Source organism: Hemicordylus capensis, chromosome 2 (genome assembly GCF_027244095.1).
Source record: "Hemicordylus capensis ecotype Gifberg chromosome 2, rHemCap1.1.pri, whole genome shotgun sequence".
Taxonomy (NCBI): domain Eukaryota; kingdom Metazoa; phylum Chordata; class Lepidosauria; order Squamata; family Cordylidae; genus Hemicordylus; species Hemicordylus capensis.
In genome coordinates, this window is record NC_069658.1 from 180,267,009 (window position 1) to 180,285,356 (window position 18,348).

An 18,348-nucleotide genomic window follows, 5' to 3' on the forward strand; every position below is an offset into this window, starting at 1 on the left:
TGACATCAGATGCAGGGGGCGGGGTATTGCTCGCAAACGGGGATGCACGCCCCGTTTCAGGGCAAATTCCCAGCCAGCAGCGCATTCGCAGCACAGCTGGGAGCAGCTCACCCTGTTTTAAAAGGCAGGGAGACGTGTTCCCAGCCAGGCTGGGAAGCCGGCGCTGGGCTAAGCTGCTCAAAACTGAGCCACATTCCATTTTTAATTTTAATGTGTTTTTATCTGTTGTGATTTTTATCTGTTTTATGAATTTTAAATGTTTTATATTTTATTAGGCTTTAAGCTGTACACTGCCTAGAGATTTCTATATGAGGCGGTATAGAAATTCAAACAAGTAAAATAAAGATAGTCAGGGATCTAGAAAACAAGTCCTATGAGGCAAGGTGGAAGGAGCTGGATATGTCCAGCTGAGCAGAGAGAAGACTGGGAGTGGCCGGGGTAGAGGGCAGGCACAACAGCACCCCTCAAATACTTGAAGGGCTGACACACAGAAGAGGGCAAAGACTTGTTCTCTGCGGCTCCAGAAGGCAGAGCTAGATCTTATGGACATGATTAAGTTCCAAGAGGGCAGATTGTGGCTGAACATCAGGAGGAGCTTAATGGCAAGAGCAGTTCTGACCAAGAAACCACTTACTTAGCAGAGTAACCACTTACTTAGAAACCACTTACTTAGCAGGGCTCCCCCTCACTGAAGGTCTTCAAACAAAATTCAAATTTAATAAGTAAGTAAGTAAGTAAATAAATAATAAATAAACAGAAGCTGATCAGCCATCTGACAGATATCCGCGAGCTCTGCATTTCCTGTATCAGGCATGGAGTTGGACTAGATGACCCCAAGGACTCCTCCAATGTTGTGATGCCATTACATTATTATGGTGGCCAAGCAGATAAAACAGTTACTTCATTTTGTCCCAGCAAGGAAAATCAGCCCCCAATCTGTTCTCTCCTGATCTCCTGACACTCATTGGTCATTAAATGCAGAAAGGTCCATTAAATGTTGCCTCCGGTCACTATGTTCTTACTATAACCCTCACACCCAGCTGGCATAAAGCCCTTCGCTGAATACAAACAGAAAATGCCTCATCCTTTTCCCACACTGGCAATCTAAACGTCAGTCCTGGAGAAGAAGATCTTGCAAGTGGAAAAGTAAGGTAAGATGAGGATTACCTGGACTCCCTTCACATTTCATGTCTGGGAAGTGCACTCCCTCCAAATCAAGCTACCACATTTGTTCCAGCTGGCTCTTGAATTCCAGCCCCCCCTCCCCACCCCTGGCATTCATTTTGTCGCAGCTATATAATAGTAGGAAGCTAATCGCCTTGGCATTTAGGAGAGCAGGAGGCTCTGCTGGGAGAGGTGCGTGGGAAGGCACAGCATTGTTGCTAGTATTCCCCACACTTCTTTCTAGAAAGCTGTGGACTCCAAGAGGCCCTACGTGCTTTGGAAAAAGAGATCCAGCTGTAGGAAGACATCGTCAGTTAAGAACTACCTAGGAATAGCCCTATATTGGGCAAGTGAAAACCGTGTGTGTGTGTGTGTGAGAGAGAGAGAGAAATTTATTTAGTTCATAAAGCAATTTCCATAGGAAAAGGAATGGGAAAACGGTTCCCTGTCCCAAAAGGGTTTATAATCTTTTTTTTAAAAAGTGGGGGTGGGGAGACACCAGCAACACAGGGGTGTAGCAAGGTTGGAGTGGGCCCGGAGACAAGATTTTAAAATGCCTCCCCCCACTGAAGCTCAGCTCATGAAGTAAAGAAACCTTAAATGAGGCTGAATAGTGATAACAAAAAGCATAGTAAAATTTATATTTATATATGCATATGTATATGTAACCTATGTGCCATAATAGAACATCCTAAATTATTTTTTTTAAGGTTTTGTAAATAACACTCATCAGTTTCGGAGGATGAATACAACTGAAGGAAGCCCGGGCAGCTGCGCGGCTGGGGGAGTCAGTCATGTGACTTGCCTCTGGGCGGGGCCCCAAGGCAGCGGGCCCCCAGACAACTGTCTCCCCTTGCCCTATTATAGTTACGCCCCTGCAGCAACAGCCACTGGAAGGAACACTATGCTGGGAAGGAAAGGGACAGTTGCTCTCCCTGTGCTAAGCAGAAGATAGCCACCGCTCTAAAAACATGCCTCTTTGCCCAGTTAGCAGAGGAGGAGGGCCATACAGACCACAACATGCTTTCAGGACCCTTCAGCATCAATAACACCAATCTGTTAACCTTTCTGCCATCAATTAAGTCCGAACACTTAACCTCCAAGCCCAATTAAAAGCTAGCAAATATATGATCAGCCTTAGCAGAGCAAAGCAGAGGCCATTTTGCTTCCAAGAGCAACCAACAGAATGCCTCTGGGAAGCTCACAAACAGGAGGAGACAAAGATGATGGCGATCTTCAGTTCATCCCTAGTAACAAGTAATGAGTTCTAAATTATGCATGCATTGCAGCCTATTAATTTAGTTATACTAACTACCATGGAGATGCTGAAAGGGAATACCTTTTCAGTTTTATATTTCCATGAAGGGTTCATGAAGTAGTGCAGTGGTGTTTCTGAAAAATATAACAAGTCTCTGTTTCAGCCTAAAACTCAACACAGGCATCTGGCCAACAGCTAATGTAGCATTGTCTTATTTGTATCACGTCCCCCTTGGTATTTGTAATCAATTTTGCTCCTTAAGAAGCTTGGAATTAGCCACTTGGTGAGATGTTGCCAATAGGAGCTTCCTTGCATCCTCCAAAAGCAGCTCTTTTCCCACCATAGATACAAGAGCAGCCCTGCTGGATTGGACCAAGGGCCCAGCTAGCCCAGTGCTCTGAGCCTGAAAGCAGGGACCCAGCCCCAGGTAATTCAAAGTTACAATTGCCTCTGTATAAAGACCTTCCACTTAGCTTCCATGGTTAATAACTATCGATAGATGTAAGCCTTCATGGATTTGTCTAATGCAGGGATTCTCAACGTGTGGGTCCCCAGATGTAATTGGACTTCAGCTCCCATAATTCCCAACCAAAGGCTGCTGGGGCTGGGGATTATGGGAGTTGAAATCCAATAACATCTGGGGACCCACACATTGAGAAACCCTGGTCTAATGCTTTTAAAAATTATATATATAAGCTAGTGGCCATCACTAGATTTTGTAGTATCGAATTCTCTGATTTAATTACATGCTTGTAAGCATGACTTACAATCTTCACAGGAATGCTGCCAAAGTAACGACAGCCCTGCGGCAAGCATGCCACCCTTACTCACCCCCATACCCCTGCTAGAATGTTCAGAATGGCTTTCTGCACAGACAGCCACCATCAAAACCGAGTCTCCTCACAATCCTAGTGGCCACAAGCAAACGCATGGAGACTCATGAAGAGATGCTGGCCACTGCCTACATTTCAGAAGGGAACGGTGGGGAGGGCGGGACAGACATCTCTGGCCAGTGCCATTTTATATGGCACCCCCATGACAAGCACAAGTGTGTTGGCACAGAAACATTCCAAGCTTTAAAGAGGATGGCATGTTCATGTGCACACATGAATATGAACATGAACGAACACACACACACACACACACACACACACACACACACACACACACATACCATTTGCTCCCTTAACAATGCCCATTTCACACTTTACAAACTATTGGGTGAAACAAGAACATAGGAGTGTCCTCTTCTTTGGAACTCTTCCCCCCCTCCCCCAGATTCGTTCAGCCCCCTCCTGAGTTGCTTTTAAGACTCTTAAGACCTTCCTGTTTCGCCAGACTTTTGCCCTTCAATTTTTATTTTTAAAATTATCGGTATTGTTGTTGTTCACTGCCTAGAGTCTTCGAAGGAGGTGGTATACAAGAATTTTTTAAATAAATAAAATAAATAGGAAGCCACCTTTCCTAGCCATGTCCTATAAGTTGTATTAGGTTCTCTAAGGACAGCCCTGAGGAGCAGGGCAGAGGGAAGGTTGCCAGCAGCCTCCCGCTCCTCCCTCTTTGAGTTTCTTGCGAGTTCTGCAAGGAGGACTCCCTGCGAAGTCTGCAAGAGTCAGACTGGTTCCAAAGAGCTGCTCTGATGATGGCAGCAGCAGGGGGCATCTCGGCCCCTTGCTGCTGGCACCCGAATCATTTGCCACATGAGGTGACTGTCTCACCTTCTCTCATGAAAGGGCCATCCCCTCCAGATCAAGCAGCTCCTGGCAGCTTTGCAAGCCACTCTGAGAACTTCTTTGTTGAAAAGCAATATATACGTAATAATATGTATTAACATCATCATCAACAACAACAGTCCTGGCCACACCATGGGAGTGCCGCTGTGACGTAGGGGTTCACGTATCCTAGTTCAAATCCCCACTTAGTCAGGAAGATCACTCTCTGAGCTCACAGGGTTGTTGGGAGTATAACATGGCTGGTGAGATAAAAATGCAATCAATCAACAAAATAAAAAAGATGAGTCATATTTAGCCTTGCCTTTCCCTGCGCCAGCTTGAGAGTGGCATACCCAGTCCAGCTGGTGTCCTTCCGAGGGCCAAAAGATGGATACCCCAGAGGCTGTCAGCAGATTAATGGCCAATGCAGTCCTGCTTCCCGAGACAGTCACTGGACAAGAGGTGGGGAGTTCCCACTCCATATTGATGACTCTGCACAATGTTGCTTGAGTGCTGATCACAGAAATGCAATGGAGCAGGGGTTTCCAACCTGAAGTTCAGCAACATCTGGAATACCACAACACCCATCATCCCCATCCACAGTAAATTGTAGCTGGATGATGGGAGTTGTAGTTCAGCAACATCTGGAGTACCACAGGTTGGAAACCCATGCAGCGGAGCATCAAAGCCCAACTTCCTGCCAAAGGAGGGCACATTCACTACCAGTCTCCAAACCCCGCTAACACAAGTATTAGCAGGAGTGGAGAGCTGGTCTTGTGGTAGCAAGCATGACTTTTCCTCATAGCTAAGCAGGGTCTGCCCTGGTTGCATATGAATGGGAGATTTGATGTGTGAGCACTGCAAGATATTCCCCTCAGGGGATGAAGCTGCTCTGGGAAGAGCAGAAGGTTCCAAGTTCCCTCCCTGGCCTCTCCAAGATAGGGCTGAGAGAGATTCCTGCCTGCAACCTTGGAGAAGCCACTGCCAGTCTGTGAAGACAATACTGAGCTAGATAGACCAATGGTCTGACTCAGTATATGGCAGTTTCCTATGTTCCTAAGTATGCTACAAGCAGAGAACTGGTGAACTATAGAACAGTGTCTGCAGATCAACAGCACCAAGAAATTCAAGACAAACATCATGCCAAACTGCAAGCCACACTGGAGGACAAGAATGAACTCTAGTCTTTCCAGGGAGGTAGAGCCCAGAGTTCAGTTTTTTGGTGGTGACAAGTTCTAAGCTCTCCATTAACACAGCAAAGGTGGAGGAGGGAGTGACCAAAACACAGGTTTTGTGGTTCCAAGATTCATTCATTATTTATTATTACACAGTCTACGGCCAGAATAAAATACAATAGGCTCCAAGACTCTACGGCAACCCTACGGCAACACTAATTCCCTCTCAGCACCCATTCCCCTCACTCCTTAAATAATGCTGCATGTCACATTCAGGAACAGGAAACTTAATTGTTGGCAAAGCATTTTGTGACCTTTGCATGAAAAGCACCAGAAGAAGCACAACTGTTATTAATGAAATAAAACGAGGCCAGAATTTTGAGCAATTATACAACTTTCCTCAAATCCATGAAACAAGGTCCAATTGAGTCTCAATGTTGTTGTTTTGTTTTTAAATCTAGAAAAGGCCTGGGAGAAGTGAATGGCTCAAACTGACAAGCCTGCCAAAAGGGTGGGGGGGGGGGGCCCAGTGACCTTTCACTTCTCTAGAGCTACTAGGGCCAATGCAATGTTCCTCTCATGTGACACTGTGGTTTTCAGACTGTACTCCAGGGAGCCCAGAGCTCCCTAGAAGCTTATCGAGGGTTCCACAATGAGAAGAGCAACCCATAGTAAATAAGCTTCTTGTAAGGACAGCCTTCATGTAAAGCCACCTAATGGCACAGTGGGGAAAGGACTTGATTATCAAGCCAGAGGCTGCTGGTTCGAATCCCCACTGGTATGTTTCCCAGACTATGGGGAACACCTATATCAGGCAGCAGCGATATAGGAAGATGCTGAAAGGCATCATCTCAGACTGCACAGGAGGCGGCAATGGTAAACTCCTCCTACCAAAAGAAAACCACAGGGCTCTGTCCACGCCAGGAGTCGAAATTGACTTGATGGCACACTTTACCTTTAAGGACAACCTGCCTACTAGCATCAATCTTCCCTCTACCATGTGTTTTGCCACACAGAACATGTCAGGGGTGGAGCTAATGGTGTTCAAGGATGTCCCTACAAGACAGGCCCCCTGCCCATGCCCCCACCTCCACCTCCCACCACCTGGCTGCTCCTGCTGCCGCCTCCACTGCCTGCTCCCGTCTCTCCTTTCCCTGTCCACTTCCCGCTCTTTTCCTCTCCTTCGCCTCCTCTGCCCACATGCGGCTTTCTAGTGCTTCCTGTTTGTCCGATCAGAAGCACTTAAAAGTGGAGCATGGGCAGAGGAGGAAGCGGTAAATAGGGAGAGGAGAGGTGGCTGCGGGTGGAGGTGGCGGCTAAGTGGGGTGGGGGTGCCCAGGGGGCTAACACAGGCCTCCTGTGTGCTAGCTACACCAGTGGGACATAAAGCTCACCTGGAGTACTAGTCCCGGCCCAACTGCAAGCTCTAGAACGTCACCCAGAATCCTCTGCAGTGCACCAGAAAGCTGTGGCAGATGCACAGGGGTTCCTCAGCAGATTACTTGATGTGCACAAGGTTCCATGAAGGAAATATATTTGAAAATCACTACAGTAATGTTTTATTTTTATTTAATGTTGCAAGTTGCCTTAAGCTGTTTATGAAAAGGTGCGATATAAATCACTGAATAATTAAATGGATGTGTTAAAAAAGGTACAGAGGACTAGAACCTTGACATGGCTCCCCTGTAATTATCAACTAGCATCCTTCTCCCAGTCAGTACCTTTGACAGCAGTAGGCAATGAACTGGACCAATAGATGCCAGTCCAGTTTATCCTTTTTTTTAAAAAAAGCCCAGCAAAGCTAGATGAACTTAAATTTGGTCCAGAACCTGAGAGCAAGCAGCAGGCATGTCAGAAGAAATTTTTTAAAAAAACTAATTGTACAGGCAAAAAAGAAAAAAAGGCAATTAGGAAGTGATAAACCCACCTGCTAATCACTTGAAGAATCCGGATATTCAATAGTTAGAAACCCTATTAGTAATAAAGCCACATCCTCCGATCACCATGGCAGTCGGAAGCTACTGATGGTGCTATCCTTCCTTCCAATTGCTTTTTTTTTTTTTTTTGGTTAAAGCTGGCTTAATCCTAAAATGACAGTCTGGACAAAAATTATTTTCCTCATGAACCCATTTATCTAGCAGAACTACTCTCTCAATAAACAGCACTAACTGGTTCCCATAAAGCTATGGGGAGAGTGCTGAAAGCTTCATGCCTGGTCACAGCTTATCGGCTTCCTCCTTCATTCTCGTCTTTTCCCTACAGTGTTTGAAAACAAGTCTAAAATATTTTTAAAATATTTCTCTCACTGTACTTCTTGCAGAAGAGTTCAAAACCCTTCTCAGAACCTAAAGCCTGGATTCTCTAACATGCAATTAGAGAATAAAATGGGAGACAGGCCTAAAACTGGAGACTCAAATACAACCAGTTTCAAAACACATCTTTTAAAAGGAGGGGTTTCAGGTTCTTTTTAAAAACAATCAAGGAGTGTTACAGATGGATGACAGTCTGAGAGTAATAGGGAGATGCAGTATCGGCCTGAGTGCCCTGGCAACCTACCTGTCAAGTAGTGGGAGAATAAGGGCATTTTGTACATCTCTATAGAACAGGCAGTGAAGGAGGACATGCGAAATACAGTGGTCCCTCGACTTACGAACTACTCGACATAAGTATTTTTCGAGTTACAAACGGCAGTTTTAGATCCGGTTTTAGATGCAGTTTTTTCGACTTACAAATTTTTAGATGGGGTTTCCTCGACTTACGAATTTTACATGCGGTTTCCTTGACTTGCCTGCCTGTTTACTGCCTGTTTATTCTTGAAAAGAAATGTTCCTGTGCAGTTTGCAAGCCTTACTGGGGGTCTGGGTCTTTTTTCTAGGCTCCGGAACACATTAATCCGTTCCCAATGCATTCCTATGGGAAACCGCTTTTCGACTTACGAACTTTTCGACTTACAAATGTGCATTCGGAACGGATTAATTTCGTAAGTAGAGGGACCACTGTAGTTTCTACTTGTCCAGAGTTGCAAGCTTGGCTGTAATATTACAAATACAGCTATAACTAACTTCTGTTGAAACATCTGAAATCAATGTTCATCTCAGAGGCAAAACTCAGAGTTGGTCCAGGATTATTTGGTACTGGCGAACCCAAATATATTTATTTATTTTATATTTTTATCCTGCTCTTCCTCCAAGGAGCTCAAAGCAGTATATATGGTTATGTTTATCATTACAACAACCCTGTGAGGTAGATTAAGCTGAGAGATAAGTGGCTGGCCCAGAGTCATCCAATAAGTTGAATGACTGAATGGGGATTTGAACTTGGGTCTCCTCCATCCTAGTCCAAGTCCGAATGGCACTGTCTCTCACTAATTAACATGGGGCATAATTTCCAAGGAACTTCTCCTCCACATGCCCCACTGAAATAACGAATAGCTGTGAAAGAGTACTATCAAGTTTTTGAACAATTTCTGCTTGTTTCAATGTGGCTTGTGCAGAAGAACTTCCCAGTAGATTATACTCCATGGATTAGATCTGTTAGAGCTTTTATTGTTTGTTTATTTAGAATATTTCTATCCTGCCCCTCCAGTACACTAATGCTCAAAGCAACCTACAACAAAACAACAATCAATAAACATAAAAACAAACCAATAGTGGGATAAAATGGCAGACAGGATTAAAACTAGAAACCCAATTAATACCAGTTTCAAAACACATCTTTAAAAAGGAGGGTTTTCAGGTTCTTTTAAAAAACAATAAAGGAGGGAGGCTGAGGACGCTACACTCTATCATTCTGCTACACTCTATGGTGCTCAAGATCCACTATCTGCCTCTTCACAAGGTCTCACATTTTGGCTGCCTCAGGCTTTAATGTGAGACAAGGAGATGTGTTCATCTCAAGGAGCCAGCTAAATGCCACTAAGGGTAGCAAAGCACACATTCTGATCTCTAGGGCACAATCCACTGGGAAGTTATTTTATTTTTATTGCTTTTATATACCATCTCATACGAATGTCTAATGGCGGTTTAAAGGTATCCTGCACCAACCTCATAAAAATGTCTAGGATCTACAAAGAGCCTGGTGGATTGTTCTTCATGTGAGGAGGTTCCACTGGGATTTTATACCTCAGACACTATGATGTCTTAGGTAGCTCTCCTCCTGTGGAGATTTCATGTGCAGGATGCTGGAATCAAATCACCACCGCAGAGTTTCCCTCACCCCATGCAGGAATATTACTGCCCAGTCAAGCGGGATGCCTAGACCCCCGCTCTATTTTCCCAAGCAGAATGTGCAAAGCCCTCCGGGTATCACAGAGCGTGCTTTGCCACTGGCAATGATCAGGTAGGCCTACAAGCTGATGTTTTATTTCTTTCTCTTCCCCATAGGCTGACTCTATTAAATAGCTTTCACCCATGCATGAATCACACTTTTCCTTGTATTGTTATGTAAAGCTACTGCCTCCCAGGGCTACAGTAATAACTCAGGATAGTGCATTGTGTTGTTATAAAGACAGAGATATTTGTATCTGTATAGGATGACCTTCCAAGTGATTCCCCCAAACAGAAGGATTCCAACTACATTCATGTCTTTCAAGGTTTGTGTAGTACACTCACCAAATATGAGAGCCAGAAGTGCTCAGAAGTGCTCAAATCTTGCCTCCGCCACAAACCTACTAAAGGGCCTTGGCAAGTCACCATCTGCTTTTGACCTTAGCCCCTCTCATCTGCAAATGGAGGGGTTACACTGACCGATCTCACAGGATAGTTGTAATGTTTACCAAAGCACTTCCACCAAGTGCTTTGAAATGTGAAATATAAATATTTATTCAGATACTTAAGTTAATGAAACTTTATTGTGAAAATGAAGTCGGGGGGGTGGGGAGACACACGTACATGTAGGTAATCAAAATCACAGAATGTCTACAACACAGTGGGGCAGGGTGGATTTGATTTAAATCAAATCGACTTAAATCACGATTTAAATCACTAGTCAGTAAGACTAGATGTAAATCATGGGATGTTTCCCCCCCATAAAGAGTCATTCTTGCTGGTATAATCTTAATATTTACAACCAGATGAAGGTTTCATTTTTGGTCCTCTTCTAGATAGAAAAATTGCCCAAAATAATCTTACAGAAACCTCTGGAAGAGCATGACATTGTGAATGGATTAATGGAATTCATTTACCAAAAGATTTAAACATTGCATATATAAAGCCTCATGCTACACAATTAAAAACTAATCCTTTTTTCATGATGAATAACCTTTGGACTATAATGTATCTTAAATAGAAAACTATCTTTAGATAGATTTTTTCCTCAAAAAGCATTTTATTTAAAAATCAAATTTAAATAAAAACAGATTTAAATTTTAAAAATCTGATTTAATTAAAAAAAACACCACACATCCGATATTTTTTATTTTTTAAAAAAATCATTGATTTTTATCTACCCAGGAGTGGCGGGAGGAATATGTGGGATAGACTTTGTCCTGAAACTTCTTGTTCCAGCCATGACAAATACTGTCCAATTTTGAATTAATGTATTTATTTACGATTCAATTAGAGTCCATTTCTGTCATAACAACAGTGCATATCCTAAGGTAAGCCTGAATGAGCCCCAGATTTTTACTGGGGCTATTTTTCAATAGTAATTTTCTTGCAATTGCCTGACTGCTTGACATTCCCATCATAGGCCATCCAAACATCCTCCATGATCACATGTGTTGGAAAAAGCTATGTTTTACTCCTGCTGGTATGTACATTTGCACTTGTGACAACTTAAATTTAATTAATGATTTCTTAAACGGATTAGGACATCATAAACTGAAGTTTTGTTGTGTGATCAGCCAATCACACAGATTACTTTAAAACAGGTATACCCCGTTATTCGCAGGGGTTCCGTTCCTCGCCTACTACCTTGAGTAATAAAACCGCAAGTAACGAGACACTGTGCCTATGCAAAACAGGGGATTAGGTTGCTGGATTCTTTAAAAAGGTCAAAAAACATCCCCTTACATACACACACACACAAAAACCCCACCCTGAAAGTAATTACTGTGCCGTGCTCCTGTACCATACATTGAGGCTTGCCTGTACCATGCATTGCTGAGCTAAAGCGTGATGGCTTAAGAAGTCTGGATCCTATCAGGCCGCATGCATTTTATACTTCATTTTTATCCATGGCCTAAAACACACCCATTGCTATAGCTGTGTCTGGTTAACAAGTGTTTGCAGATCAGGGCTAGGAAGGGGGGGGGGGGTGGAATTACCACAAAGTAGCCTTTAGAGTTTTATTACATGAACTGTAACATATGAAAAAGAAGAGAACACACACAACTCGGGGGCATCATACTCTCCCCAATGTGACGTTAAGATATTGGAGCCAGTAAAGAGAAGCAGTGAGACATTAATCACAGGGAGAATTATTAATAAAGTGGCACTGGAGGTAATATTTCAATTCACACATACTATTCCAATAATTCTTTGATTCGCTGCCAAAGTCTTGGATGAACTTTACTTGAAAAGAAACGTTGAGGCTTTTAATGTTTCCTTTTATTTTCTTGCAGTCATACATTTTAAATGCCAATGGTGCTGTTAAGGCTAATGAATGTCTGTGGGGCCATAAGTATCTGATATTAGCCAAACCAAAGGCCGCTTGCTTATTTCAAAAACATATGTACTTTTATACCCAATAATAAGAGGTCTCTGCTTCTTTTCCCTCAAATAGATGAGGTGGGCACTGGGCACTTCTTGCCCACTGACCCCTGGATATCTGATTCAGCTGCTCTCCTTCCTTCTGAGATTTCAGCAGGCACTTCAAACACATACTTACAAATACACATTTTCAACCATGAGGAATAGGAGTTGAGATTCTCAGGAATCTGAATTCTGTGCCTACTACTGCATTCTGTGCCTTTTCTGCACTCCTCCAGGCTTACAGCATACCAGGGTGGATTTGATTTAAATCAAACTGATTTAAATCATGATTTAAATCACGATTTAAATCACGATTTAAATCACTAGCAGGGTGTATAAAAATCAAAAAAATCCGATTTAAATTTAAAAAAATCTGATTTTTTAAATTTAAATCGGATTTTTTTATTTAAATCGGATTTTTTTTTATTTTTATACACCCTGCTAGTGATTTAAATCGTGATTTAAATCAAATACACCCTGCAGCATACACACCCCTTTTGGTGACAAAGTAAAACTAATAAATAAGGAATTCCTAATAAGATTACGAGCAGCATGCTCAGATGTCTAATAATGGGTTATCATCTAGCTCTCGAGGACAAACATGAAGTCCTCTCTGACTCTACCGCCTGCTAGTCAGTGGACCTTACTGGATTGAACCATTGGTGCTTCAACAAGGAATAAAGGATAGCATCATTAGTATCCCATCTGACTTCCATGCGGGAACTCAAGGCAGCTTACACAGGGTTCCCAGGCAGTCACCCACCCAGGCCCAAACCTCCTTCACATCTACAGAGGGCTGCATCTTGTGCCCTCAAACTAGCAGAAGTCTTTGCTTTCAGGGTACCAGTCGTGATTACTGAGTTACCAGTTCAGCTATAGTTTGCATTATTTAAACTGCCTGTCTGTGACAACCTTGGGGAAAATAGGTCTACATATCAATAGTTCCATCTTTAATCTGACAGCACCCCACCCCCTACCCCTGCATCAATTTTGAAGGTGAAAAAATCTAGTCCTGGTACAAGGCACGTCTGCAACTGTTTGCACCAGCTGCCCAGTTCAAAACATGTAAGCATTTGATTAGGCAAGCAATGTGTGTTCTGCTTAATGTATAAGCAGAAGGCAGCTCTCCTCAGTGCGTCAAGGGCAAGTAGGCTGGGAGACCCCTCCCAGAAGCCAACCAGACCCCGTGTTTGGATGCAATCCCCTGTGGCCATATGGCAATTCTCTTACTTCATCAACTCCCTCCCTCGGCTTCTGCTTCCAACTCTTCTCCCAGCTACATCTAGACATATGTCAATGTCCTCTGCCAGCTGCAGCTCTCATACAGGAGCTGCCCATCAGACAAAAAGAGAAGGCGATGGAGCTCGACAAGAGTGCATCGGTAGGAGATGCACCTTCAGAGGAAGGCAGGAATGCTTTTGCTGCACTATCAGGAGCGGTAGATGGAAAGGATCAACCAGAGAACAAGAGAGGTGTTAGCAAACATTTGCACTACAAAAGGGGGCAGGCTGAGGGGGGGCATGTAGTGGAGGAGGAATCAGCAGGTACTTCTCGGATTCTGTGGCTGTCAGGGTGGGCATGGCCACAGGGGCTAGCACGGAGAGCACCTGCACTTCTGAATTTGCAACTACACCACTGCTAGTTATACAGGAAGGTGCCTTCCATTCATAAAACACAATGGACGCAGTAGCAGAACTTATTCTGGAGACAATAGCTTTCCTTTGCCTGTAAGGCACAAGGCAGTGGGCTGGAACTACAAGGCTGGCTGGACGAGAAACACCTTAAATACTTCAGGTTAGGGTGAAAGTCCAAGCCACAAGAACAGCTGGGCAATCTGCCTGGCAGGGAAATCATGTAATCGCTTCCATCAGAGACTTTAAGGACATGCTCAATCAGCATCTGTCAGAGCGCGTTCAGGGCAAGTGAATCCTGCTTCAATAGCTGGGACTGGAACTGATGAGCCTGGAGGGTCCCGGCAACTCTCCCTAACATTACCGAAAGCTGCGAGTGAGTTGTTCAGACACCACAGATGATAGAAACCAGATAAGGGTTAACAACTAGATTTGAGGCCACCCAAATGAGGGCAAATCATGGGAGCGAGGAGCCAAGTCCTTTTTCTCCCATTTTTGTGCCGCTAGCAGCACACCGATATTCTGCTGAAGCCAAAAGCCCGTCTGTCCTGGGGGAAGGAGGAAGCCTGCAGAAACACAGAAGTGGTCGTTGCCATGTCTCAGTGACCATTTTTTCCCTGTTGAAGGTGGCTGGTGGGCCAACTCACGAGTATTTGCAAGTCAGATTTGGCCCACAGAGTGACAGCTGCCTACCAGTATGATACTAGGGTACAGGCATGCAGTTTTAAACCAGGGGTTTATTTTGTTTTGTTTTTCTTATGTACTATTATATGCTCCCTTTCTTCTTTCAGAAAACTGAAGGTGGTGTACACGGGGTTCCCAGGCAGGCACTGATCAGACACAGACCTGTTTAGATTCTTCTTAGACCTGTTTAGATCTAACCTGCTTCAATTTATGGCTAACAGGAACCACCACCAGACTACCAATAATGGTTCTCAAGCTTTCTTCCTTCAATGAATCCTTTCCATACAGAATTACCTGCTGAAGAACCACAAAATGTGTTGCCGAGGAGTCTGAATTATATTCCAGGATATCCAAAATAAGCAACACACTCCTCCCAATCAAATCCCAGACAGAGGCCCAATAGGCAAAACTAATTGGGGCTAGAGTTTTCAACTGATCAATGCAGTTTCTGCTTCAGGCAACAGATTTGTGTGCAGACATTAACGGGTGATAATGCTGTTCTCCATGTTATGAAAAGCTTCCCCTGCTGATTTCTGCACATCAGGTTATTATTAAAGGTACAAGAACAGGCCTGCCTGTTTTTGCTTTTTATTTTATTTTAATTTTTTTTACCCCTGGTCAGCAATCCTAAACTGGGATAGGTCCTGACATTCAACATACTGTGGAGTAATGCTTGTATACATTTGGAAGATTTCATGGTTTACAAATAAATAAATAAATAAATAAATAACGACAACAACTTGTTCCACCAGATTTTAATTTCCTGAGAACCTTCTAGTACTTCTCTACCCATCCTCCTGTTCAGCTTGTTGCAAAATGTTAATTGGATTTTAAAGGAAACGGCACATTGGTTCAAAGACTGCCCTCTCCCACAAAGAGACAGGAATCTTGCTATACAAATGTTAGGGGAAAGCATGATTCAGTGTTTTCTCTTAAAAACAGGAAGATCGGAAGACGGAGTAAGTGAGTGTATGTGTGACAACTTGATGCCTGTTTCACCTTCCTGAAACAAACTATAAACAATCAAAAGATGCTAAGAAAAAGAAAATCCAGCACCAATAAAGCATTATGAGATAGGATATGGCAGTGGGTGAATACCTTCAAGACTGCTCTGACTCCATGTACTTTTGGTTCCTGGCTGTCTCTCTGTAAAGAGTAAGGCTGCAGATTGGCTCATCCACACCAACCTTCCTGTGTTAAATTTCACATGTACATATTATGGGCTGACAATTTATTTATTAAATAACTAGGTCATTCATGACTTTAGATGACTTTAGATGACTACACTTGATCTTAGCCAAAAGGCCGAGAACACAACACGACAGATTTACACCACCAAGATTTGGTTTGTGAGAGAGTGCAACTTCTGCTTTCTAATGCTCTTGAAAATTCTAAGCTTCTCTTTTGCAAAACCACATTTTCTTGAACAACCTGATCTCCCATGGCTGAAGTAGTGAGAAAGTAGCTTGGACTACGAAGGCAGCCACAGGCTAAAAACCATTTTAATTCTGCCCTGGGAGCCTCTGGGTGCTGTGTCACCTGCTGCAGGAGCTGACGTTCTTGGTGCATAATTCAGAAGCACCACTCAGGAAGATCTCAGTTCAGTCTGACTTTAGGTCCCGACTGAGTCTGGTCTCCACACCTGCAGGCAGCTGGCAGCAAACCAGAGGAAGGGCCCACCAGCACCAGCTGCTAATCACCTACTGCTGAGGTGCAGCAGCCTCAGGGAGGTCTGTACCCCACTGAGCAGGTGGGTCTCTTTGCCCTGCATCATGCATAGCAGAACACCACCTCTTCTCCCTCAGACAAGTAAGCATTGGGAAGAAACAACAGTAGGGTCGCAAGAAACAGCCACTACGACCTCCAATCGCTAACCTGCCAGAAAAGGCTGGGCCTCTGCATGCCACCGAGAAGGGATGGGTGAGCCAGCAAAAGGAGGTAGAGTGGCCGCCTGCTGCTCACTTTCTTCCTCTGGGCAGCACAAGTGGGGAGGGGCATAGGCAGAGCCCACTGGGCTGTCCAGAAAGCACACAGGAACCAAAGGATGCCTTATTCCTTGCTGGGGCAGCCACTGCCCCCTCTAGTTGGCTTATCCTGTTTCCCTGGGAGGTACATGGCACTCACCACCTCAATTTCTCTCTGAGTGGCACAGCAAGGAGGACTGGGCCTGAGTGTGCGGGAGGGCAGAGATGGCTGCCCCCTCCTCCTCTTGCTCACTCGTCGGGTGTAATTCTTCCAGGTGACACAGTGGTGAGATTGAGCCCAGTGAGACCAATCCTTGCCCAGAGATATAACTATAAGAAGGGTGAGCAAGCCAATGTGGCTGCTTCTTCTTGCTGACTCTGCAAGTGAGCCAACTGAACCTCTAGAAGGGGGGTGGACAGGTGAGGAAGCAGAAGCAGCAACTGCGGCTCCTCGCAGCCCTCACTTGCCCAGGCCTTCCTGCGGACTGTGGAGAGGAAAAGATGCAGAACTGTGTGGAGACAGCAGCTGCTCCTGCAAGGAGCAGCTACCACCACCTTCTCTCATGTGGTGGTGCTTTCCTTCTGGGTGGCGCAGCAGAATCCCTACGGGCCGGGGGGGGGGGCATTCAAGAGAAATGCACAGGCAAGGAAAAGGGAAGGGAGGAGGTGTCTACTCCTTGCAGCAGCAGCTGCTGCTACTGCCACCTCTTGCTCATTCACCATCTACCTCCGGGCAGCAAGACAGGGAGGACTGGACAGGTGATGTTTCCAAGGAGCAGCCACCACTGTTTCCCATCGCTTGCCTCCCCTCTTGCGCTCAAAGGTTCTCAGGTGGCAAAGTGGAGAGGACTGAACCTAGCAAGGCCATCCTGAGTGGGTAGCAGCCAAGGAGACTCCTGTAATGAGTTTTCTCACACACACCCCGGGGACCAGGGAAGGAGCAAGGCTGGCATGGGCCCTGGGACAAGAAGTGAAGATGAGCCCTGGTCCCCACCCACACCTCCTCCTCTTCCTCCTTCTCAAGCTGCCACCCAGCCAGTGCCGCCACCCCTGCCCAGAAACATCTGTCCACCCCTTGTTCAATGGTAGCTATGCCCCTGAATTGGGGATGATTTGGCTCACTGGACCCAATCCTCACTTCTGCTTGGCTCAGAAGAAGAATGCACAAGAGCAAGGAAGAGGATTTGGCAGCTGTTCCTTGCACAAGCCCCCTTGCATACCTCTGCTCTCCCTCTGGGTGCTGCAGCGGTGGGGATCGGGTCCAGTGGGCCCAATACTCTCTCCTGCTGTCCCACCCAGATAAGGCACACACGTTCACCCAAGGATCGTGGCTCAGGTCCCCCGAACAGTGACCAGCCCTAGTTACTAGTATCTCTAGCAGCAAAGGAGCCTGCTTCTAAGCATCTGCAGAGTGCCTTCCCCTCCACGACTGGCCAATCAAAGGCACGCAGCGTGGGGTGCGCTTTCTCCTCAAGCGAACTGAAGTATACCGACAACAAGACGCCCAAACAGTTGCGGTGGGTAGAAGACGAGAAAAACAAAAGGTAAGGAAACCGAGCGCTTTGCATGCCCGACGCTTACTTAGCGTCGGTCAACAGTCTGCGCCCAAGTTGCTTCCCTCCGGAGCAGACAGCACACGAGCCACCCGGGCGCACCTGCCCCTCCGTCCGCCCCAGCGCCCCCCCATCTCCCTCCCCCACACGTGGAGAGGCGGCCTTTGGACCTACCGCCTGCCGCCGTGGCCGCCGCTACTGCTGGTGGTCCCGTGGAAAGAGGACGGCCAGGACATGCGGGACTTCTTCAAGCCGGGCCGGTCGCTGGTGTCCATGGCGTCCGCCCTCTCGATCTGCCGGTGCGGGTGCCTCTCGGTGTCCGAGTAGCCGCGGTGCTGGATCTTGATGGGGGTCCGGGGCTGTCTCCAGAGGTGCTGCGGGGGCTTGAGGGTGGCCTGGCCCTCCCGCGGCACGGGCAGCGAGAGGGACAGGCTCTTCTTCGAGCAAGGCGGCGGCGGCTCCATCCTGCGAGCCGGGAGCTGCGGCGCGGCTGCCGGGGCAGGCAGGCGAGCAGG

General features: G+C 45.6%; 1 protein-coding gene across 3 annotated transcripts in view; it reads right to left on the reverse strand.

Annotated features, from left to right (window-relative positions):
* Window positions 1-18,348, reverse strand: part of PDE4A (phosphodiesterase 4A) — a 546,547-nt gene that overhangs the window by 320,720 nt on the left and 207,479 nt on the right. For 2 of the 3 annotated variants that reach the window (XM_053299524.1, XM_053299523.1), the window contains exon 1: window positions 18,008-18,297. The exons of the other annotated variant lie outside the window; for it this stretch is intronic. In XM_053299524.1, the coding sequence (XP_053155499.1) occupies window positions 18,008-18,297 (290 nt within the window). Of the gene's footprint in view, window positions 1-18,007; window positions 18,298-18,348 lie in introns of those variants that run through there. 3 annotated transcript variants of the gene reach the window in all.